Genomic DNA, 25,772 nt, shown 5'->3' with positions numbered 1-25,772 from the left:
AAGGTTATGTAAAAGTCTCCATTAATACAATGTTCAAATATATTTACCCAAACATAATTGCCTATGTCGGTAAGGGTAAAATATCACTAAGGGTAAAATCGAAAAAATCCATAGGTCATTATTAAGTTTTAAATGCAAAAATCTCATAGAATATTATCCATATCTTGCAAGTACAATCTCCCAAAATATCAAATCCCACTCATTTTCTCTCTCTCTCTCTCCCTCTCTCTCTCTACGTGGATGGCTTTTGAACCTAATACGTGAGTCACTATTAAATCTATGGTGTACCGTGGCCTCTACCCTATCACCCTCTCTCTCTCACTCCCAAAACTTCTTAAGTTCCAGAAGAAAAACTCGATTTGGGACTATCACGGCCCTCACAAACTACTTCGAAAATTCATGGACTCAGAAAAACGATCAATCTTTGCTTTAAAGGATTGATTCTTATTAAGGAGAGGAAGTAATGAATTGTTTATCAGTTCTTCAGTTCCATCTTGTTCTCTATTGATGTTACTCTTTGATATTAATTGGAGACAAATTTCAAATTCAGATGGAACGGTGTTTTCATTGGATTTGTAGAATCCATCACTAGCTGGTTTTCTTCTGCAAGTAAATTGCTGGTCAATGGATCAATTTGTGCCTTTGTAGGTTAGATTGGTTGTGTTCTTGAACATAAGGAACCACTCACAGGGGTTGAGGGGAGAGAAATCAGCGAGAAGTTTTCTTCCCCATTTTGGTCTTCCAAGGGGATGATTTTTGTGATGCTTTACGCACTTTGTCTCTCTCCAACAGTTAAAAAAGAATTTCTATAGGGACTCGTTGTACGGTAGACTAAAGTTTTTATAGGGAGAGAAAAAAAATGAAATTAACGTGTTATATTTTAAATTATGATTTGAGTTAAGATGTTTTGCACCACTATTTGTGGCAGGGTCATATAGGATCACTACTCTTTTCTCATATGAAATACATAAATTGTTTCCTTCTCTATATCTAGCTTAGTTTTTTCTATTTTTCCTTTATTTTTTTAGGAACCCACTTTCCTTTTTTCATGGGTCATCTATCTTAACTTTAAAGTCTCATTTCATTTCAGTAAGCATTTGTTAATGAAATTTTGTATCGAGTTGTCTTACTTGAAATTTTTTACTTGGACCCACTTTCCTTAATTTTTCATGGGTCAGCTACCATGTATTTGCTCATGACATTTCTTGAAATTTTTTCTTATGCTAATTCTTAGCAACTGTCTCTCTACTCTCTCTTTCCCTCGTCCCCCATGCCAATCTCTCTCTACTCTCTCTCTCTCTCTACCTGTCGCCAGTCTTTTTCTCTCACTCCCCTTTTTTTCTCACTCCCCTGCGATTGCTTCTTTCATTTTTTTTATATATTCTCTCTCTCAATGGACTTTCTCTTGCTTCTTCCATTTTTTTTATATATCCTATCTCTCTCAATGGACTTTCTCTCTCTTTTACTGGCTTGCTTTCATGGAGGGAGAAACTAAAAGCACAAAGAAAAATAGAAAATAACAATAATGGGTTTCACTCTTAGTCTCGTATTGTCTCGGATAAAACCTCTAATAAATAAAGTCACAAGAACCACATATACTGGTCCCAACTCCCAACATTTCAGCAAGACCACCAATCATTATGGGGGAACCCAATATCACATTGACAATCACACTATCTTGGGTGAAGGGAACGCCATCGGTAAGCGATAGATCACACTATCTTGGGTGTAGGGAAGGCCATCTGTAAGCCATAGTGCTCTCTTGACTTAGTGCGCAGTCCACATGTTGGTGAAATAAGCTAAAGATGCATTTATATGCATCTCTTAGTGGATTACGTCCCACACTTAATCAAACATAGTACACCATTTTTTATTGGTCAATATTTGAATTAAATGGTAAAAGAAAATTGCATCTTGTAACTTGTATATAGTCCAACTCCAACTCCAAAAATTTGATGCTCTGGTGTCGTGTGGACTCGGGATTGCTTCTCCTAAACAAAAAAAAATGGTTTCAAAGATAAATGATGTTCTCAAAAATAAAATTTATTACGAAAAACTCATAGTGCAAAACAAACATACAGTGTTATGTGCCTTGTCATAACGAGCAAGAAGATGTGGAATATTTAAGTATGAATTACTATAACATTCTTGCAATCTCTTTATGGAATACATTTCACAATTATTGAGTGTTCAATAGTTGTGAAAAAGATGAGTAAAAAATATTTGCATCTTGTATCTTGTGATTAGGTGAAAAAGAATATGTATAAGATCATTGTTTGTAACTTGTGATTAGGTGTCCGTCTCGAGATAATTTGATGATTTGGTCTAGGAGGGAGTAGGGATTGCTTCTCTTAAACAAATAAATAAAAAGGAATTCACATAAAACACATGTTCTCCTAAACAAAAAATATTATTAAAAAAACTTAGTGCAAAAGTAACAAACCGAGCTGTGTGCTTTTTAATGAGGGTAAAGATGTGGATTACTTAGTCTTAACTCTTAACTCTTAACTCTTAATGATCACATGGCCACGTCCTCTTGGTTCCAAAAAATCTATTCCAAAAAAATCTAAACTTCAAATGGTCTGATAGTTGTTAAGTTATAACCGCCTTTGTTACCTGAAAAAGACATCATCGTCATGTTTAGTAGTTAGTAACTTAGTACTTTAAAACTCTAAATATTTAAATTTGATAGTTCATTCTCTTGAAGGGGTAAGTTGGTGTTCCAGTGCTAACTTTGCCAACCACGTTCTCTCTCAGATGATACACTAACACATGTCGATGCCACCATCTTTCCTTCATGCACAACATGCAGCCTTGCAGCTGCGACAATGCGTATAGGCCCTATACCACACACTGTTATGGCTTGAGCTTGAGAAAACCCAAACTCCTCTAATGTCTAAGCTTTAAACTCTAAAGTCTAAACAATCTAGTGACACCTGACACTTCCTAAATGGTATTGCACTACTCCTAATGTCTAAAAATTCTACTCAGTGACACCTGACCAACTCACCCCTTAAATACTTCAGAAACTTGATTCCAAATATGTAGGAATCATGACTCTACACAACAACATATCTACGTACCACATATGTCAGAAACTTGAATCAAGTGATGGCGGAAACTCGGTTCCGCTATTGTAATTCTCTATCTCAAACCAGCATGGATCTCTTATTCACATAGTTCATAAACTTGATTCCAAATATGTTAGAAGCACGATTCCATGGATGATTGACACTCGATTCCTAACATGTTAGAAGCACGATTCCATAAATGATGGAAACTCGATTCCGCGTATACCACGCATATCGGAAACTCGATTATGTGTATATCGGAAACTCGATTGCTCATATGTCGGAAACTCGATTCCGTGTATTAGAGAAACTTAATACTTGGAGTGTCGAACCCGGGGGGATGGGAATCTCGATTCCAAGGAGGCCGGAATCTCGATTCTATATGTGGATGAGACTTGGACCTATGCCGATCGATACTCAATTCCTGCAATTAGGAATCTCGTTGCCAACGATTCCTATTGTATGGACAACAATTCCTACAACGGGAAACTTCTGGCCAGTCGCGATTCCGGTTCCTAAAACGATTCGGGTTCCCAGACGTTTACAACAACTATGCTTTTTGTCCTTTTTTCCCTTTTTATTTCCATGAATTATTTAGTGTTCTTCATCCTTTTATAAATATCCTTGAGTTTATCCTATTTTCTTTTTTATGCAAAGTCGTTCTTATATCGTAACCCTTCAACCAGTAAAAATTCCCCATTAAAAATCCACTAAAACCTTTAAAGTAACTTATGTACTACCTAGACTTAACCCTTTGTAAAATCCCATGAAACCTTAACACTTTAATTTCACACCTAAAGTCAAAACCCTAATTATTTACAACCTCATTAATTCCAAAACTCTAGAACTAGTTGTGGAGACCCTCCAGAATTATTTTAAGTTATTCTACACCATCTTCTATCAGGCTCTATAGGTTAGCCTTAAATTTTATTAGGATCAATTTTAAATTATCTGATTTTCTTTAGAGACCAATTTCAGTCCATTATGGATTTGAACTTTTATTTCGTGTGCATTAAAACGAATTCCTAAAATTGCATGTTGATTAACACAAGTTGGTTTATTTAGTTTTGTGGATGATTACCTGCTGAAATTGTAGATATTTAGCATTATTTGGATTTAAAGTATGGTCTTGTAAGTGAAGATTAGTGAGAGTATGATCTTATGTTACATCAAGAGAGTCAAGGTTGGAACAACTTTTAGTTCGAAGTACTTTGATACATTTATTCAAGCTACAATGAACTTGCAAGAACTGTTTATTTTCAAAGACTGTTTTCTTTCACATCATTTTGCTGTGAATGGTAACTTCATTTGATCGAAAGGTTTTTCAATTATTTGAAATTTAAGGTGTATTCATTCTATTTTCCAAATAAACAATAATATGCTTGAAATATAGCGTGAAACATCTTGTAAAACAGTTGAAAAACAGAAAGAACTTCACTTTTGTTTTTTATATAGCACATCCATGACATTCTGGACTAATCATAATTCTCTGCTGTAGTCATCACCCTCCATATAGAAGCTTCATCAGTCTATAATGGAAACGACTTGTGTAAACAATGATTGGAAATATCTAAAACGATGTAAGGAATGTTTGGTTCGATATGGAAATCTCTCTTCATGAGAGGGATTTTTTGAAGAGAGAGATTTTTGAGAAATCGGCATCATACCTTGCAAGGAAAGGCATGGCTTTTCCATGGTACCCTACTAATTTGTCTAGCAGTGTGAACCTTTTTGCTTTCTTGTGAAACAAACATGGGAAAGCAGCGTTGTCAATGGAAATCTCTTCCCACGAGAGATTTTCCATTAACCAAAGGTACAAAAGATGACTTCTGGTTTTGTGGAAATTTTATGTTTTTGTGGAAATTTTGGTGTCAATTAAAGGTTATCTATTTCACTTCTATTAACCTACTTTCTATTAATTATTGTAAATAAAAGTTCTACCTTTTTTGCATCGAATTATGTGTTTTTTGTGATGAGCTAGGTGATGAGATATTTTCATAGTGATTCACAAATTTTTTATTGATTTAGTCTTCGATTTTCTATTTTTTTGGTCCAATAATTGGTTTCGCATTTCATTTCTTACCTTACAAAGGCAATGGATGCACCTCTTTTGGTTATGACCGTTTGCTATTTGTGAGAGATTGGGAGTGGATAGTCACATGCTATCTTTGGCAAGTGTTTGATTGTTTGTTAACTCACTAATTTATTATCTTTTCAGGGATGGTATATCAGCACTTGAATTTGACATGAAGGTGAGGAACTGTTTAAATTTCTTGCATGATTGTGCAAGCATTGGATGATTGACATCTTCCTTGATCAATTATGTGTTAAAAAAAAAAAAAATTGTGTATTGATATTGCAGAATGGATTCGTGTAGTTGACCCCAAATAGTTGGGATAAGGCTCCGATGATGATGATAATGATGTAGTTGGTTCGCTTATTATTTGGATCTTGCACTCTGTGTGCCATGTACACATGAGGATGGTTTTCTTTTTTGTTGTTTCCCCATCAAATGGTTTATGATAACTGCATTTTACTTGATTTATGCATTCTTGGTTGATTAGTCACTTATCTGATCATCAGAATTGTTTTTAGTTAAATAAGTAAATCTCTTTGTGAAAATGAGCAAACCAAACTTCACATTGCTGCTATTTTTGCTACTTTATGCAGTCTCAGACAATAATCATGAAGTTGCTTGTGCTTTTCTATGTGAAGCAGTATTGAATGTATTGTATTTCTATTTTTTTACTCATTTTACTGTTTTTTTTTGGTATCACATGCTCTGGTATCAAAATTGTCTAACTCCAATATTTCCAGGGAGTGTACTTGGCATCAACAAGAAGGCTAGGATATTTGGCTGTGTATGACTTTCAAGCTCTATCATCTGGTAAGCTTTTTTGCATTTACTTGTTATTCTTAGAGTCTTTCTTTCATATTTAGACGAACATATGCTACTGTATCTTACTAAACTTTTTTGGTGCAAGGTTTTGTAGAATGCATGGGGTTTATGCATATTTTTGTGTATTCATTTATTATAACATCATACTCCAGTTGTAAAAGCCAACCGTAAATAATTGGGATAAGGCTTGGATGATGATGACGATGAGATGATGACGATGACACTCTAGTTGTCAAAACTTAAACTATCAACAAAACCTCAACTAATGGTTCAAAATATTATGGTTTTACTGACTTTGATAAGCAATGCCCTGCAACATGTTTTCCTTAAAAAAAAGTATGTCCAGCACATTTCATCTATTAGTTGGTGATTAGTAATTGGACTCTTGTCGACAAACTTATCTGCGGTCTTTTTCTTTCTCACTTTTTGCACCAAAAGTTGATGCATCCAATCATGTGGTAAAATAACCATGATTTATTTTGAGAAGCAATTAAGTTTTAACAGCTTCGGATGCATTTGAGAGGCCCAACAACTCCTTTGCTTTCAGGAATTTGGAACTAAGTGTATAGGAGTTTTCTTCTACAAATCTAAATGGGATGGGGGGTGGACTTATTTGTTAATAAATGGTCTGTTCATATACTGTGCTCTTCTTTGACCTATAGCGGCTCAGTTTGCTGGCTGGTAATTAGACTATATTGTTGAGTCATTGTTTTCTTTGTCCCTTCTCCTTTTTGGAATCATGCTGTTGATGGCATTCAATTTGATGTAAAATATATATGGTGTTTTCCTAGAAGAAACTAAGCTGTTGTTTAGCTCCCTGCCTCCTTGGAATTCTGAGGTCCGGGTTTAAGTCAAATCTTGGATTTATATCTTCTAGGAAACAAAAATCCTAGATACTAATTGAATGTCTGATGGGGAGCATCTGGATGGACCCAACTTTTATATTTCCACTATTTGGCTTACTTGTTTGTAAAACCTGGATTTGTCAATTTTATTATATTTTCAAATTGTAAAAACTTGTATCTTACTAATCTATTAGAACCTTTTATAGGCGTAAACATTGATCAATTTATTATTTTCATGTCAACACCAATCTATTTATTGTTTTGAAGTTATTGAAAGTCTTATTATTTTTCCTATTTTTTGGTTTAAATCTATTTATATCCTTTTGTATTTCTCCCCACAGTTGCTAGGGCAAATAGTTTTTATTTCAATCATTAGAATGTAATTTTTTTTATTTTTTTATTTTTTTATTTGAAGATCTTTTATTTTTACTTAAAACTATGACTTTTTTAAGTTAAAAGTTTTAAGTTCTCAGTTTTTTGGATAAACACATTATTTTGACATTGAAAGTAAAACTTACTAAGCTTTTGAAAGTCTCTCTTACTCTTTTATTCCTCTAACCTCTCTCTCTCTCTCTCTCTCTCTCTCTAGTTGTGCATGATCACTCTAACTGTGCTTGCTCTCTCTAACTCGCTCTTTAATTGTGCTCTCTCTATGCCCTTTGTCTCTCTAACCGCTTTCTTTTGCTCCTCGCTCTCCTTAACCATTCCCTTTCTCTAAGTTCTTTCTCTCTCTAACTGTACCCCTTCTCTCTCTAACCCCTCTCTAACCATTCTCTATCTCTATGTAACTCCTTTTTTGCTTCTCTCTGTAACTCTTCTATCTCTAACTGTGCCTTTAACTCTGTCCTCTCTCTCCCTTTGCAACTTCTTTTTCTTTCTAACTCCTCCCTCTCTTAACCATGCAAACTTGGATATGCAAATCAAAGATTTGTAAATAATTATTTTTTATTGGGATTGATGAATCCAGGATATGGGGCCAAGTGGGAAGGCATAAATCCTAGTGGATTTGGGTGTTCATTGGGTGTCAAACAGGTTTGAATACCCCAAAGCCACGAATCTCAGTTCTGGATTGAGATTTCCTAGGATCCAAGCAGCCATAGTTTTTTTTTTTTTTTTTAAGGTCTTGATGATAATGCCCATCAAACCTTCTAGCATTCATGAAACTTGTGAGGTGGCATTTCTGAAATTCCTCGAGTGGCATACCTTTTGATAAATCTACCAAAGTTAAATCTATCGAAGTCGCCTTAAATTACTCCCTTTTGGCATTCCTGGTTCCTATGTTTTTCCTCATGATGAAATTCAACCAGCAGACTATTTAGATATCTCAATGTTGGAGTGTTGTTTGGAAATGATAATTCTTTTTTTTTTTTATATGTAAATCTTTGTGATGTTCTGCGAAACATTTTGTGTACAGGTATCTGAAAATAGCACAACTTTTCTTTAAGAAATCCAGGATCTCTTGTCGGCTACCTATTGTCTCTGGTCACTTTTAGATTGTCAAACAATTGGACAACCTCTTGGGTTGCTATGGATAGTTCATTAGTCAGGCTGGGTATCCTTGGTGGAGGCTAATCAAGATCTGCATTGTCCCAAGGAGTACATTTAAATTTGATGGGTTTACATCTGTCTTCATGTCATTTACACCTCTAGAGTTCATGATTGGGGCCAACAGACAGCAGGTTCAGTGTTCTATAAAAGGCATGGATGAGTTGGCATAGTGTTGCTTCCTTTATTTTACACTAGCACTAGTGCTTGTTCATTTAAAGTAATGTAGCTCTTGAGAGTTAGGGAAATACAAGGCCTGGCTAAGGGACAATGACAGGTCTCAATGTTTCCTCCTTTTTAAGTTCCTAAGTGGAAGATCGCTCATTTGTTGTCTTGAATACTACTATATTGGCTTCCTGAGCAAGACAATGTTTGTTTGGAGTGTCTTTGGAGTGCAACAAGATGGACGTTGCATTGGGGCATTCTTTGGTCTCCATTGGACTCCAACAAGGTGGATGGGGAAGCATAGCTTTGCAATCCCAGTTTTGAAGACATATAAAGGATTTGGACGACTTAGATTGGGGACTAAGTTTAACTCCACTTTGTTGTGTATTCTATGCATTAAGGTTGTCATCTTTTATATAGCCCATATTAGATGAAGCATCTATCATTGAGGCAATGAATTTTGGTTCTATAGTAAGAGCTATGTGAGCTCTTGTTAGTGGGGCTGTGTGGGTTTTCACATATATATATATAGACACACTCACACATACAAACAAACACCTATAGGTGAAGCTCTATAGTACTTCACCCATAGCCTACCACTGTCCAAAGTCCATCATGCAGTCACAATTATCCGATAATGTTTGAATTTTAATTTTTTTTTACAAATCATAGTCTTGAAATTTTGCCGGTTTGTATGCCTTAGTGAGGCGCACCTGGATAAAATATAAAAAACTAATTTGAACTATCAAATGACCAAAATACCCCTCTAAAGTTTCATGGTATTTTGTCATTTTATCGTTTGACAATTATTTTTGGGTGTGAGTTGGTAATATATACACATGCCCCAAATTTCAGATAAATCTTATCGTCATCATCAACTATGCCTAATCCCATTTATTTGGGATCGGCTACATGAATCGTGTTCTCCCATTTTTTTTTATCAAGGGCCATACCCTCAATAAGACTAAAAGTCACCATATCTTTCTTACTACTATCCATGTCCTTTTGGTCTTACCTCTTGCCTTTTTAGAGCCTTCCGTTTGAACCAAATCACACCTTCTAAAGGATGTTGTATTAGCGCATAGCCAGCTCACCTAAGTCTACTTTTCCCCATTCTTATCGCCTATTGAAACCACATCTAGGTTCCCTCATATGTATTCATTTTAAATTCTATAATTTTTTGTCTTCCCACTTCCATTTCAACATCCTCACTTCAGCTGCGCTCATCCTATGGATATATTGGTTTTTGACTGCCCAACATTCTGTTTCATAAAGTTGGCTGGTCTTACAGCTGTCCTATAGAATTTACCATTTAGTCTCAATGGTATGCAGCAATCACATAAAAATCAGGATGCACATCTACACTCCACCCATCAGTGTTTCAAAAAGCGTTAGGCGGGTCCGACGCGGCTCGGGAGTCCAGGCCTCCTAGCGCTTAGGCGGGCTCCCAGAACTTGGGCGGCCCAGTTGAATTCGAAAAGGATGCCCATTTGAATAAAAAAAAGGATATATAGTATACAAAAATAAAAATTAGGTATGTAGGGCATTTACTTTGAGTATTGATTGCTCAATCTTCAAACTTTCACCTCAAAGATGCTTCTAACGACTCAAAATCTTCTAAAAAACCCCCCAATAGATTTATAAAACATCAAAAATTAAATCTAATATCAATGGGTGATGTTTTGATCAATTTTTGTCAACTTTGAAAAACCCTTCGATCTTAAAGAAATCATCAAAAACTAGGTTTTTGGAGGCTTTATCTCTCTAAAATGGGCTCCAATATGTTTTAGGTTTCAAATGAACTTAAAACCATCATTCTAACCCTTTATATTAAAAAAAAAAATCAATACAAAAAAAAAAAAATTCCGCCTCTGGGCAGGGCGCAGGCCCTAGGCGGCCGCCTTGGGCTGGGTGTTGGGCGCCCGCCTAGGCAGCCACCCAGGTACTGCCGCCCAAATTGGCCGCCTAGGCTTGGGCGATGAGCCCAGGCCTTCTGGACCGCCTAGGCACTGGGCGGTCCGCTTTTTGAATCACTGCTGCCCATCCAGCTCTAATTCTATGCTCGACATTTTTTTCAATCTCTTTATTCTCCTAGATTATCGACCCTGGTTATCAGAAACAATCTCTTTTAGGTATTTATTTACCAGCAATCTTAATTACTCCCTTGTTTCTACTCCTATTATTATTAAACTTGCATTCCATATATTTTGTCTTAGTTCAGCTAATTTTAAAACCTTTAGATTCTAGAGTATCCCTCCAACATTTTAACTTCGCGTTTATGCCCCCTTTAGTCTCATCAATCAAAATTGTCATCCGCGAACAATATACACCATGGTAACGCATCTTGTAGGTGCTTGGTTAACTTCTCCATAATCAAAACAAAGAGATATGGACTAAACCTATTGTTACTGCGAACTCAGTTGTCTCTCCGCTAGTTGTTTGCACACTAGTTAGTACTCTCTTGTATATATCTCTCACTATGTCAATATAGCATCTGGTAACTCCTTTCTTTTTCAACAGCTACCAAATTAAATATCTAGGTACTCTATCATATGCTTTCTTTAAATCAATAAAGACCATGTTCAAGTCTTTTCGCTTCGCCCTAAGGGCACATTTGGGTTGGTGCGTAATATTTCCCCAGGAAAAATATTTACATATGCAAACACTTTGCATGATTTTATTTTAAACTTTCTTAACTCCATGTTACACATTTAAAAAGCACTCTATGTAATGAATTTCATATGTTTGGTAACTTGTTTGGTATTTAAGTATATTTTGTGAATATGTTAAATTTATACATGCATTATTTAAATATTATTAAAATAATATATATGAAATATCATATAACAAAGTTATATTATATAAATATATTATGGGTACGGTTTCTATAAGGTTGCAACCTTAATCCAATTAAAGCGCGCCTTAAATTCCAAAATGGTTAAAATCAGGTAGATCTATAAATATGTGAAAGTTTTGAAAATGGACGGTCTAGATAATGTGTTGCAAGATGCACTATTTCTGAGATTCATTTTTTTTTTTTTTTTCATATTCATAGATCTCGATGTCGAGATGATTGATTAGAGGGCTTTTTCAACATTAAAACAACATTTTCGATGAATTTTTGAGGTGCATCTGTGATTCTGCATTTCAACGTTGCAACCTTATATAAACTTTTCCCATATATTATATTATATAATATATAAATATAAATATAATATATATATATATAATAAAAGGAAAAGTATATAATGAGACCTTTTATCTTTGGTACAAGGCGGTCACAATTAATCTTGACCATTGGATATGACTATGGGTGGCTCCATTTATTTCCTTGACGAAGCTCAAAGTTCAAAAGAAATTTTCTCGAACTTTGTGACACACCCAAGCTATTAGATTTCACATTGGATGGTTGTAAGTAATTGTGTTATCCATGTTCCAAAGGTAAATGGTCTCATTGTATACAATCGTATCATTTAATATAATATAATAGTATATAATATTATTAGTATAATATAATATAATATTATGAATATACTATTATATAATATGATATTATATTAAATATATGACTAAAATGTTATATAATATATGTTGTATTGTAAATAGTGAATAGTTAACGGTGAATAATGAATAGTGGGTTCGTGTGTGAATAAAATTCGAGAAATGCTTCCCCATGGGTTGAGGTGTGGTTTTGTTTTCATGGAAAGTGGACCGTTTTATGGTTGAATGTTTTACCATGGGTTTTGTTGTTATATGCTTTCTTCCCTCTAACTAAACATGTGTAAGGCAATTTTACTATGAAAATATTTTCACACCAACCAAACGTGTCTTAAACTTCTCAATCAGTTGTCTAAGTGGGAAAATGGCTTCATAGTTGACTTCTTGGCATAAAACTGAACTGACTTTCTGTTACACTCATTTCACGTCTTAGTCGTTGCTCAACCACTCTCTCCCACAACTCTATCGTCTGGTTCATTAGTGTAATCCCTCGATAGCTCGTACAATTCTGTATGTCTCTATTGTTCCTGTAAATAGGTAACACAATACTTTTTTGCCATTTGTCTGGTATTTTCTTTGTTCTTAACACCTTGTTGAACAACTTGGTAAGCCAACACTTGCCAATCTCCCCCATGCAATTGCAACCTCTATCGGGATACAATTTGGTCCTGAAGCCTTTCCTATCTTCAAAATTTTAGATAAATCTCATGTGAAAAAAATATTAAGATTCAAACACTATTGGACAACCGTGACCATGTGATGGATTTTGGGCGGTTTTTGAGCCATGGGTAAAGTACTGTAGAACTTCTGGTTTCCTATATTATATGTGTGTGTGCGCATGCGGCCATGTCCATGCATGTGTGTCGCTATATTTATATACATGACACTGTAATATGCTATGGTATATATTTATGTATGTATTTATGTTTATTTTGAATGTTGGCGTATCTATTGACTATTCGGAGCTGAACAACGTCAATTTGAAATGTATGTTAGGTGGATCATCCCATGGAGTGTCACTAGTCATAAAAATTTCATTGGGAGAAACTTTTAATCAATGTTTGTATATGCCAATACCACTGTTGTCAATTTTTGTGAAGGCTTTAGTGCATCGAGAGTCAGCAAGAGTAGTATTAGACTCCGGGTTTGTTGAGGAATCTAGGATAGCAAAATTTCGTTTGGTATCGAGGAGACTGCTAGAAAAATGTCTGTAGCCTCTCTTGGAGTGGTGTTGAATGATGGATTTCTTGAATCACTTAAATGCTCGAATAGGTGAAACCATTTCTCAGGATCACTTATATATCACATTAAAATCCCTTTTGTTTTGTGGTATTTAAAAATAGTCTCGTGTAAATTCTATTTATGCTCAAGTCATTGAATTATCCCTTGTTCGGACATCCAATGTCCAATGTTGGTCCTTTTTTTTTTCCAAAGTAAAAAACGAACAAGTTCGAACATATATCTAATATATTTTTTGTATTTTGAGGCAGTTTGGACATTGGATGTTCAAACTGCTTTGTTGACCAAAAAAATGACAAGTATGGACTGTTTGAACATCCAATGTTCGAATCACTTACACTTTTTAGCGTAAAAGACTTGTTTGGCCAGTGGACGTCCAAGCTGCTTTTTCACTCAAGAATATCCTGTATTTTGATTTTTTTTCTTTACATGGGATTAAGCCCAAATTTCGAGTGTCCATACTTCTCGCCATTGCTCTCAACAATTGGGCTGCTCAAATGATTTTTTAGTGATATAAGCTGTTCAAATCACCAATGTCAATCCATCTTTGGGATAAGAAAAAAAGGACAAGTACTCTTGTCCTTTTTTTATTATCCCAAGTGGTTTCAAACATTGGATGTCCAAAATCCCCCAGTTACAAAAATATTGGTTTGGACATCCCATGCCCAAATTGCTTTTTTGCTAGAAAACAAGAAGGTCCCATTTCGGATATTGAATGTCTGAACTGGGGGTACATCGAAAAAAAAAAAAAGGCTAAAAAATGGAACTTGGGCTTAAATAAAATTGTGGGACTGTTTTAATTATGCAAAATAGAAGGAAGTTTAATGTAGGTTTGGCTATATTCTTTTAGAAGACTTTCTGATGGCTGCATGTACATGAAATCTGTATACGGTTGATTGCGATATTGACTTGTTATTGTGCGTTTATTGTCATGCTGTGACTATCTGTGGAAAGAATGGGGTCAGTTTTTTTTTTTTTTTTGAAAATTATCATCTTTTGCTTTGTGATTGTTATGCAAGACTTATGGACTCTTGGAAACCTGCTTCTTTATGTCTTACAAGTATATTTAGTTGAAGTCATAAGTGCCATTTTATTATGTGTGATATTATGGCTTTCATGCAGTCCTTTAACTCCTTGTCCCACTTTATGAAAATAATATGCAATTTTTAGGAAAGAGAACTGATTGTTACAGAACATTCACAGACTCTGAGTACCCTTTTCAGTGTAGGTTCTACTACATTTTTGTACTCCTTACTATTTTCAAGGAAATTAGTGTGTGTTTATTGTCATGCTGTGACTATCTCTGGAAAGGATGGGGTCAGTTTGCTTTTTTTTTTTTTTAAAGTATCATCTTTTACTTTGTGATTGTTATGCAAGACTTTGGACTCTTGGAAACCTGCTTCTTTATGTTTTACAAGTATAGTTAGTTGAAGTCATAAGTGCCATTTTATTATGTGTGATATTATGGCTTTCATGCAGTCCTTTAACTCCTTGTCCCACTTTATGAAAATAATATGCAATTTTTAGGAAAGAGAACTGATTGTTACAGAACATTCACAGACTCTGAGTACCCTTTTCAGCATAGGTTCTACTACATTTTTGTACTCCTTACTATTTTCAAGGAAATTGCCTTTTCGGTTTAAGAATATTTAGCATTTAAGAATTTTGAATGCCATTCTTGTAGGATACAATGACAATGCATCAGCAGAATTGCTGAACCTTTCTGTTGATCTGCAACTTGATGTTGTTCGATGGAATCGTGCCAACCAAGATGAGGTTCTGGATATGTTGATGGCCTTTCTTCTTGCGAATATTCTAGCCTTTCGTTTTTCTACTTGAACATAATCTGGAAATACAAGATACTTCTAAGCACTAGTGATGCCTATTGGTGATAGTCGCTCATACATATTTTGAAATTATTGGAGATTTATTTTACATTAAAAATTATTCAATGATGACTTCCTTAATCTATCGATCTACTTTTATATGGAGCCCTATTCATATGTTCACATCTCTCTTTTGTCGCTTTCACTCGTTTTAAGGTGGTTATAAATTTGTGGTCTCAGCTGCATGTTCATAGTGGTGCCATCTGTTTGTTTGTGGTTATGTCATCTTATTGTTGATTTAGTTGACTGCATCTGCATGCTAACTCACTAGAATTCCCGACGGTTTCAATATTTGTTTTGGTTATTTGATTGGCATCATTACCATTTGACAGCCTAAAATCGAGTCCAATAAAAGTTCCTGCTGTTGCCTTTACATGAGTTATTTTGGATGATGAGATAGTGATAGATTTTTTCTTTACTTATGTTGTTTGTTTCTGTTTTGCTCAATTTTGCAGGTTGCATGTGCATCAGAGCGTAGTTCTAAAGTTTTTATATTTGATATTGGCTATGTTTCTGCAGAACCATCTGTAGTAAGTACAGTAGTCCTTTGTTACGAATGTTATAAGCCATGCACTAGTCATTTCATATCCCACACTTTGTCTACCTACGGGCTTTAGTTTACTTTTACCTCTAAAATTAAAATGCTACCACTTTATACATAATTTCTTGGAATTTTGTAAGTTGTTGGGAACAATATTGTATGAAAATTTCATTTTGAATTGTTTTGGCATATTGTGGCAACTTTATCTATGAAATCTGCACACGTCGCACTCATTACTAGCTACAATTCATGCAGTGTGTTTGAAACGTCTGTTCTTTTGTGTTCATGACTTTGTTGGACAAGGGTGTCCTTGTTGGCGCATGCAAAAATCAGCCACACAAGGAGAAGATAAGTGGCTGTACCCAAAAGAAGAAGCTCTCTTCTTCTCCAAAGAGGCACTCTTCCCTCCTGAAAAGAAATTCTTGTAGAATCAAATCCAAGTTGAGGGGAAACTTTCCATCTCTAAATATAGGCAAAAATAAAAACCCAAAAGTTAACTCGAGTCCTCTCTCTAAAGCTGTACCACCTTTTAATTTATGAGTTCCCTTATTTCACGCCTCGTCTCTCTGAATCCCTCTCCTACATGAACAAAAGCTTTTCCAAAATAGATTCTAACTAATCTAGAAGAATCATGTCATCTTAAAACTAAAATATTTGCAATCCTACCCAATGCACAAAAACAAATGCCCTTTTAACCTCTTTCATGCTTCAAGTCCCAAAATTCAGCCAATGTCACTAAAAAGTTTGCGCCCACACCTGTGAAAAATATAAATAAATAAAAATAAAGTTCATTCAGCCAATCTTTTAAATTTGATTTTCATCAATGTATTCCCAACTTTGGCAATTCTGGTAATAAAAGAAAGTCTAATTCTAACTGGTCTATCCTATGTTGGATTCCACCCGACTGGCATGTTTCAGCTTGAATTGGTACAAGTTGAGGCTCATTGGATACATGTTTTCTTCCTTATTTATTTTTTTCTTAAAAATATGGCCAAACTGTAGTGGAAAAATCTGACTGAAACTATAAACATGCTTATTTTGTGATAATTTTGCAAATCATTTTCCATTTTGAGCTTCTCCTTATTTGCTCTTCATTTCTTGTACTTGTCACTTATCTTTATTTATTTTCTAAATGAATAAGGGTTTACTTTTTTGAGTGAGACTTGTTTCCACATTCTCTGCCTCATCTAATGGCTGTTATCTACTCTATTTCATTGTAGATCTTGAGCAAAAAGCTAATTTCTACCATGGAACGTGGTGAAGGATTGATAGGTATTTCGGATTTAACTTTTTTCCTAAATGACAAATCAAGGTAAGTTTTTGTTTTCTAAACAGAATAGCTGTCCTTGAAATTTTTACACCTTGTTTTGGAGTTCGTTTAAACTTAATGGCCTTTCCATATGGATTTTTTAACTGTTTGATGTTCTATTCGTTAGACTAGATGTTCAATTTTCTTTAAGATTGTGAACTTATGTTAGATTCTTTTAACATTATTAACATATTTATTTATGGCTAAGCTATTGCTGCTTTGGGTTATTGATTGATGGGTATAGTGCTTGAAATTCTTAATATTGCAGTTCTTGTGGTAAAAATCATCTATGATAATTGTGGTTTGAACATTGGGAAAGGTCCTTACAATTAATACATAATTTCCTTTTTTTCTTCCTTGTTTTTCCTTTTTCTTTGGTAAGGTTAGGAGTTTGCTCGAGAGTTGAAAGAAGGAAATTCTTAATATTGCAGTTCTTGTGGCAAAAATCATCTATGATAGTTGTGGTTTGAACATTGGGAACGGTCCTTACAATTAGTACATAATTTCCTTTTTTTCTTCCTTGCTTTTCCTTGTTCTTTGGTAAGGTTAGGAGTTTACTTGAGAGTTGAAAGAAGGCCATGCTTTACTTCCTATTAGATGTTCACCTCCAGTCTCTGAAGTTGAATTGTCTTTGCTCCCATTTGTTCACTTTCACCTTGTCCAACAGCTTTTCCTATACTAACAGCCTCACAAGTTTTGTCCCTCCACCACCGTTACTTTTCTTGCCATACACTCCAAAACCAAGCATTTTGAATTTTCCTGGTTCACTTCTTACTGGTTGACCTTTCTTTGCAAAAGACTAGCTTCTTCTGACAATTTATGCTTTCAAGGTCTGAAATGCTGCCTATCCCATGGAATACCTCAGTAGTTCAGTAGGTTGAGGTAAGTTGAACGGCAGCAGCTACACCTGGGGTTTCACTTTGGACTCTGCTTGTGCTGACGTCATTGTGTCACCTCCTTATAGTAGGCTACAAAAGCTTCATCTTGCTACAACTTGAGTATATTGCTGCCAAATATCACTCTCAAGTGATGTTCTTTTGTTCGGCACCACAGTTGCATTTGGAGTTTATGGGCATACTAACTAATGAATGATTCCATGAAACCTCATCTACTGCGTATATTTAATGATAAACGCGTTATGCATTGCAGAATTATGTTCATTTGTTTGTGGCTGTCAATAGTGGTTTGGCCAGGATGGTGCTTTTCTGTAGATATAGTGGATTTCCCTTGACAAATTCTCTATACTTCCCAAAGGGAAATTGAGGATGTGGTTTTGCCCATCCAAGATGGGAAAGTAAGACTTGCTCGTTGTGACTCATTGGCCTTGGTGGTCTAGGGCCCATAAAGATGTCTAAAGTCACGAAAACCTAGAACCACGGGCATCAGGGGGCTGAGGAGGTTCGTTCTGAGAAGGGTTTTAGGTCATCCCTTATCAAAGTTGGAGATATGCCCATGGGAAACTGGGAGGAAGACGAACTCCTGTATGGGGTCGAGGGACTGTGATGACAAGGGCCGACGCCTTGACACTACACCCTATGGGATGTGCATATGACAATCGATGTACGGGAAGCTGCCTCCTTAGAGAGGACTCGAATAGGACGTGCACATTGTGCCAAAGAGAAGTACCATGCACCTTGTATTGTGGAGCACATGCCCGAGTGTGGCTTGACCTTTTCCTTAGGGGGGCACCTATAATCCACAATGATATTATTGCAATCCTGCCACCTATTGGCATGCTTTCATGGTCCAAGCATGAGCCCCGACATATGCGACTAGGGGTCATGTGTATTGTTGGGTCCAGTTGAGAATGTAGCTTGTGGTTGTGGGAGTAGTCCGCCATGGAATGCCTTGGTGTGATATCCACCTTGATTTGTGATAGTAGCTGAGGGATGGTTGGTTGGATTGCGATGTTCTCTTCACCCCATAGATCATTAAGACTGATGACATATTTTGCTCCAAGTTAAGAAGAACATTTTTAAATCTCATTAAACCCTAATCCAATCTATAATAGGGCCTTGGGCACAGCATTTTTTCAACTCCCCAAAGTAGTGTTATGCTGCCAAAATTGCATTAGCCTCCTTACTTAGTCCCCACATCACTCGCAGGCCATGTTTGGTAATTGAGAAAGTTGTTTTCCTGGAAAATCTGGGAAACTAGGAGCCTGTTTAAATTGGTGACATGGAAATTGGGAATATTTGTTTGGTTTTGGTAACTTCTATGAAACTAAAGGGGGGGGGGGGGGGGGGGGGAGAGAGAGAAGGTTGGGTTGCAAAGGAGAGAGAAAGTGGGCGGCATAGGTAGAGAGAGAGAGAAGCGGGCTTGGGTGATAGAGAAAGAACGGAGCTCGTGCTAGGGATAAAAATGAAATAAGAGAGGGGAAGGTTGTTTCTGTGGTTCCCAATTTCATGGAAGTTTGTTGCCTACCTTTTTGAGGGGATGGGACTTTCCCTAAAAATGGGAAAGCAGAGAAATGCATGCCACTTTTCCCCACCTTTCTTTGCACCCAAACTAGGGAAAGTAACAATGGTTGAGAGAACAAATCATTTTCTCTTGTTTTCTCAGTTGTCAAACAAGGCCTTAGGCTATCTCTCTCTGTTATCCATACTTACAGGGAAACGCAATATCTTGATTCCGAGCTATTCCTTGACATTAAGGGTTTCTATCCATGAAATCAGGGATCTTGATCCTATGTTAATGGGACCCATATCCCTATACCAAGAATCATCGTTTCATGAGTAAGTGGAACCACGATTTCCCTATGTTAATGAGCGTTCCAACAACACATTTTTTGGTTCATATACATGGGGTATGGATCTCCATTTTTTTTATGACCTACAAACTTTCTAAATGCCTTAATTTCTTATATAATTTATAGTTCACAACTTACACATCTTGTGAATTGTGATTTGTAACTAGTTTTAAAGGAAGGCAATAAGAGAGGGCAACAAGAGAGAAGGAAAAAGTTGGGATGAGATACAAAGAATTTTCGCATTGTCGTTCTATTGAGGAATGAGGTCACGAAAATTACATGAAACTTCCTTGGGGCTAGTTCATTGGGTCTTGTCTAGCTCTCAAAGGGCTTCTATTACTTGATTGTCGGTTAACTAAATCGCTTCACTACTTATTTGTGCAATCTTACTTCATTGATAACAAAAAGTCTAAGAGCCCATTACAAACTACTCTATACTAGAATCTTCCATCACACCCTTTGTGCATAAGTTGATTCAACGCCCGCTGTCTACCCCCATGCCACCTCTAAGTGACTGAAGCCAGCGACATCTTTCATAATTTTCAGTCACCTTTGGCTGCTCCTTGGTCTTCATTGAATTGGTACTGTGAGCCCCCTTGTAGTATACTAGTTTTGTGGTTGATTGCTTTGTTTTTTGAGCATTGTTCCCTCTTAGCACATCAAGTGAGAAAAGTTCCAGCCCACTTTTCCTACATTCACTTAGCCATTTGGGGAGACCTTTGAGTGGATTCGGGAGTTCTTGGTTCTTCCATGGTTGGAGCAAGAGGGGCCACGATCCAAGCACTATCGAACCAAGTGATCCGGTTTGTGGTGCTGCAAAACCTTTGAGGTAATCTTAGGGCTCTGGCTGTATTTTTGGCTTCCAATTGTTCCATGATCTTCTTACTTGTGTTTATGTCTTGATGTAAAAGAGATGAAGTGGTGCCCATGTATTGAAGTTGTGGTTTATGCTGGAGGTGATTCTATGTAATATATGTGCTGAATATTTGTATTGTTAACATAGTATGTGATATCGCAATCTCTAAAGTGTTAATGAATGGAGTATGCTAGTGTGAGTCCTTGGGTCTTGTTTTAGCTATATTCAAGTTTGTTTTTGTGGTATTTGTCATGCATTTCTTGTTGTAATTGTTTGTAATTGGCTTTCTAAGTAATCTTCCATGTGTACGAAAAAATTTTAAATTCCATATGTGGAAGAGCTACATCTAAAGCCTTCAGATAACATTTGAAATAGAGCAGCGCATGCTTTTGTCATATATCGTTGTGCTTGTTTATGTTTTACAATTTGCATCAAGTTTTCCATGAATTTATACTTAGGTTTACTACTGCTACTAGATATACTTCTCATTCTCTCCTTCCATTATTTGAGTTCCCTTTGGCTTTCTCATGTAGAGTGCTTGCATCTGGTATGGATGGGGTTCTTTACATATGGGATAGGAGGATGAATAACTTTCCATGTCTTGAGATCAGCATTCCCAATCCTGGCAAGCAACTTAATAGCTTAGAATTGAGTATGGATGAGCAGGTTAGTAGCTTACATTTTTGTACTCATTAGCATATTTATTTTGTATTGTCTACATGAAAATAAAAACGTGAATATTAATCATGTATTTTCAGATTGATCAACAATATTTGGCTTTTTTAACTTTGTACGAGCGTTCTTCATTGAATATCATTATTTTTCTTCTTTGTTTTGCTCGTTGACATGAAAGTTATGTGGATTTTTTTATATGTTATATCTAATAGTTCTTATTCTCTTTAAAGATGTTCCTATTCTTGAGGTAGTGTTTGAACCCTGCTAAACTAAAATGAATGAATAAACAAACAAACAAACAAACAAGAATGCATTGTGACCTCAGATCTTGATAACTCTTTTTTGGTCAAAATACTGCTGCTGTTAGGAAATCCATTCCTTCTAAAGAGTGTTGATATTTCCCTCGTACCTTTTCAACGTGATTTATGTATTCTCGTGGACCCATTTGTGAAGTATTTCTGTAGTTGAACATTTTATGCATTAATGGACACCACTGCCTACATTTTTTGGTTCACTATGGAAACTATGGATACATTTATTGACTGAAGAATACTTAAAAGGATTTAAGTACTAGAAATGAAATGTAGTGGAGGCTGTAGTTTTGGGAGGAAATAGCACTTAATTAGTCCAGGTGGAGAAGAGGTGAATGGATTGTATTTTTAGAGGGTCCCATATCCCATTCATACTTATGCAACATGGTTGCAATACTTTATGATGCAGGTCCCCTTGCGTCATTTTTTACTAGTTATGTACCCTCGTATGGTTAATGAATTGCATAAAGAACATACAATCATAGAATATAGTAATTATGAGGAATGGAAATAACGCTTATTTTGTTTACTTTCATGCCCCACTTGTACTGATGCAGTGGATTTTAGGTACCTTCTACCCATCAACAATTGATGCTGAGTGGCATAGAGCTTAGTAAATTGATCAACCAGCTGATATAGAAAAGGAACTGTACAAGGATATCTCTAGAGTGAAAGAGGAGAGACCTGGAGTTTATTTGTTTTGTAGATATCCATTTTATCTATATCCATTTTAGGTTTGGTTTAACGTTATGCATTCCTTTACATTGGGTGTGTCCCTTTGGGCTCACATTGCAAATTTTGTGAGCCAAATGCTCCTTGACCTTGTGTAGGCCCCCTCCATGTTTTTCTTGAAATATAGAAAAACATTGTCATACCTCCCTCCAGTAAGATCTGTTTTTCATGCCTCCATGCTGGGTCAGGTTTCTCTTTGTTCGATTCCAATAAAATAATTTTTTAATTCCCTAAACTTGTACGAAATGTCGAACAGCTCACCAAATTAACTACTCCTGCTCCTATCATAAAAAACTCATACTCCTATTATCTATTACCACTTTAATTATCCATCCAAAAAAATTCAACCATATGCAAATGCGACAATCCCACACTATAAAAGACACTCAAATCTATTGTAAGAAATCATGTCGAAATCCTTTGAATGCAACTCTTACACCTCATGCTTCATGAGGACTGGTTTCTTCTCATGTTTGTATTATCCTATATACTTTATAGTGGTCTGCTTGGACGTAAACTCATAGATCTTTTTTTTTTTCTTTTTGGTCAAATTATAGATCGTATATGGGGCATGTGATGGTGGCAATATCTACGCTTGGGATCTTCGAGGTGGAAGAACATCTGCCGCTTTTTTGAGTCATAAAGAGGTGAGATGATGAAAAGGCACCCATAGTTGATATATTTGATTGTACGTGGCATAATTATGCCTTTCCCAGGTCTTTGGGGAAAAATAGGTCTAGTTAGGAAAGTAATTCAGAAGATGTTTTCTGATTGTTGGTAAGGACCTCTCTACAAATGTCTTCATATCATGATGTTAATGAAGATAATTATGAGATTCGGGATGTGTAAAGTGTTTAAATTTAGTTGGACATGCAATTTTTTTATTGTTTTGGTACTCCTAATTTAATGCAGTTGTTACAACGTTTCCTTTTTTATAATTTTCTGATTTTTATTGTTCTTCAAAACCTATCTGTGTTAAGCGAGCTTCTAGTTTCCTTTGTGGCCCAAACCAAAAGGAGAATTTTTGGGCCCATAAGGATGATGATGGGGGTTTTGGTTGAATATAAAGCCTCCCTACTTAAACCCTATAGAACAAGTACTTAAAAAAATAAAAGAAATTTTTTTTAAGGTCTTTTGTGTGTTTTTATGTGTTACACTATTTCAAACTTATGCATACTTGAGTTCGAAACTCGAAATTAAATTACTGAAACTTTAGAAGCTTTAAACTTGCCCAAAATTCATATAAAATTGTATGAATCACTAAATAGTTATGTAAACAATCTGTCTTTACATGAAAATATGCTATGGTCAATGCATACTCCAGTATTCATATTGACCAGACCATTATTTACCAAACATAATGTCACAAAAGTCAGGACTCAAAAGATTTACAAGATAAAAATGTCAAACTTAAATTACAAGTTGAGTTATTTGATATTAGCTATTTGAAATTTTTGTCCTTGTACTGGGGCATAATTGTAACGTTCACTACTTATGTGTCTATTATTTATGTAATGTCCATCATTTTAGTTTCTCATATACATTAGGGTATAAGAGTGAATCGCTCTCCACCCTAACACAGACACGCTCGCATGCGTGTGCATATATACGTGCGCACACACACACATAATGTACTTGGATCTACACATCAATTGATAAAGTCTCATATTGTCCTACCGCTCTTCCTTGTTGAAAAAGTTCCTTGTGGTACTAGAGCCAGAGGATCCAAGTCTCAAGGTCAACATAAGCAAGCTCTCGTCTCTCCCATTTCTTCTCCTTATTAACTTCTCTTTCGAATCAGATTTGATGACTTCCAATCTAATCCAATACTTTACTAACCCTAATTTTTTCTATCCTATCACATCTATATCTCTTCTCTCTTTGTTAATCAGCATTCCTCTCTCTCTCTCTCTCTCTCTCTCTCTCTCTCTCTCTCTCTCTCTCTCTCTCTCTCTCTCTCTCTCTTTCTCTCTCTCTCTCTCTTTGTCTCTCTCTCTCTCTCTCTCTCCCTCTCTCTCTCTCTCTCCTCCCCAACTCTTTCTATTCATTATGTTCTCTATGGACGTCATCCATAACATATTGTACTATCATGATTCCTTTGGTTGCATTTGCCATGTCCATGTTGACCGACCTTGCGAAATATATTTACAGCATGGGCTGAAGCATGTCGATTTGTAGGCTACGCCAACAATATAGAAGCTGTTAATGTAAATCCCGAAAATCGATGTACCCACATCTCTAGACATGTCTTTTTTTTATGACAAATGTTTTATTATCCCCATTGGACATTCAAATCTTGGTTTGCAAGCTGCTGTTATTCCTAATCAGCAAGCTAGTTCTTATTTGCAGCGGTCAATAACTGTTGCCATGCAGCCTTGGTTATTCTTTTAACGAAGGACAATCATGCAGCATTAACTCCCCTTCCAGCTACATATTCTTCAATATTTTTTGGACAAAACTTACTCCAATAATAATCTAATGGTTTTAAAATTAGCAGGACTAAAACAAAATATTTGGAATGCAAGTTTAGTAATAATAGGAGTAGAAACGAGGAAGTAGTTAAGATTGATATCCAAGAGATGCCTAAAAGAGATTATTTTCGATATCTTTAGTCAATAATCTAGGAGAATGGAGGGTTTGAGGAAGTTGTCGTGCATAGAATTAAATCCGGGTGGGCTTAAGTAGAGATGTGCATCCGGAGTTTTATTTGATTACCTCATGCTAATGAAACTGATGGGGATATTTTATAAGATGGTTGTAAGACCAACCACATTTTATGGCATGGAACGTTGGCAGTCAAGAAACAACATATCCATAAGGTGTGTGTTGCTCGGATGAGAATGTTGAAATGTGTAAGTGGCAACATAGGAAAGGATAGAATTCATAATGAATACATCCGAGGGAATGCATGGGATGGCTCCAATAGGCGATAATATGGGGGAAAATAGACTCAAGTGAGCTAGCCATGTGCAGCATAGACCTAATACAACATCAGCTAGGAGGAGCGATTTTGATTTAAGTGAAAGGCTCTAAAAGGGCAAGGGCAAGGGCAAGGGCAAGCCTCAAAAAGACATAGATGGAAGCAATGAGAACTAAGAAGAGATATGGTGACTTATGGTTTGATTGAGGATATGACCGTTGATAGAACAGAATAGCAGAACAATATTCGTGTAGCTAACCCCAATTGTGGGGATAAGGCTCAAATCATGATGATAATTCACTCCAATAACAATAACCTTTGAGAATAAGGAATTATCGAAAATGTTGGTGACAATTAGTCCTTTATTCTTCGATGACATGGGCACCATCAATAACAATAGTTGTATACCCCCTTGCTGGGCTGAGCCTATCATCATTTATCAACGTTTGATCTCATCCTATTGAATCTCAATTGCTGCTAGTGTAAAACCCTAGTGCTCTTGATTCCAAACTCCACCCTTCTCTACCTCCT

General features: G+C 36.0%; 1 protein-coding gene across 50 annotated transcripts in view; it reads left to right on the top strand.

Annotated features, from left to right (window-relative positions):
* Nucleotides 1-25,772, top strand: part of LOC18439884 (Transducin/WD40 repeat-like superfamily protein) — a 57,507-nt gene that overhangs the window by 16,620 nt on the left and 15,115 nt on the right. For 18 of the 50 annotated variants that reach the window (XR_016052782.1, XR_016052784.1, XR_016052783.1 and 15 more), the window contains 7 exons: nucleotides 5,290-5,323; nucleotides 5,889-5,958; nucleotides 14,947-15,038; nucleotides 15,604-15,678; nucleotides 16,910-17,001; nucleotides 21,137-21,269; nucleotides 22,879-22,968. Coding sequence is in view for 36 of the 50 variants with exons in the window: in XM_088862965.1 (XP_088719091.1) it covers nucleotides 5,290-5,323; nucleotides 5,889-5,958; nucleotides 14,947-15,038; nucleotides 15,604-15,678; nucleotides 16,910-17,001; nucleotides 21,137-21,269; nucleotides 22,879-22,968 (586 nt within the window). In the remaining 14 variants the exon portion in view is untranslated. Of the gene's footprint in view, nucleotides 1-5,289; nucleotides 5,324-5,888; nucleotides 5,959-14,946; nucleotides 15,039-15,603; nucleotides 15,679-16,909; nucleotides 20,577-21,136; nucleotides 21,270-22,878; nucleotides 22,969-25,772 lie in introns of all 50 variants that reach the window. The other 32 variants (XR_016052787.1, XR_016052786.1, XM_088862964.1 and 29 more) reach the window with 7 other exon arrangements.

The sequence above is a fragment of the Amborella trichopoda genome, chromosome 3 (assembly GCF_054954075.1).
Source record: "Amborella trichopoda isolate Santa Cruz 75 chromosome 3, AtrichopodaSantaCruz75HAP2 v2.0, whole genome shotgun sequence".
NCBI lineage: Eukaryota > Viridiplantae > Streptophyta > Magnoliopsida > Amborellales > Amborellaceae > Amborella > Amborella trichopoda.
This window is presented reverse-complemented; position numbering and strand designations above follow the sequence as displayed.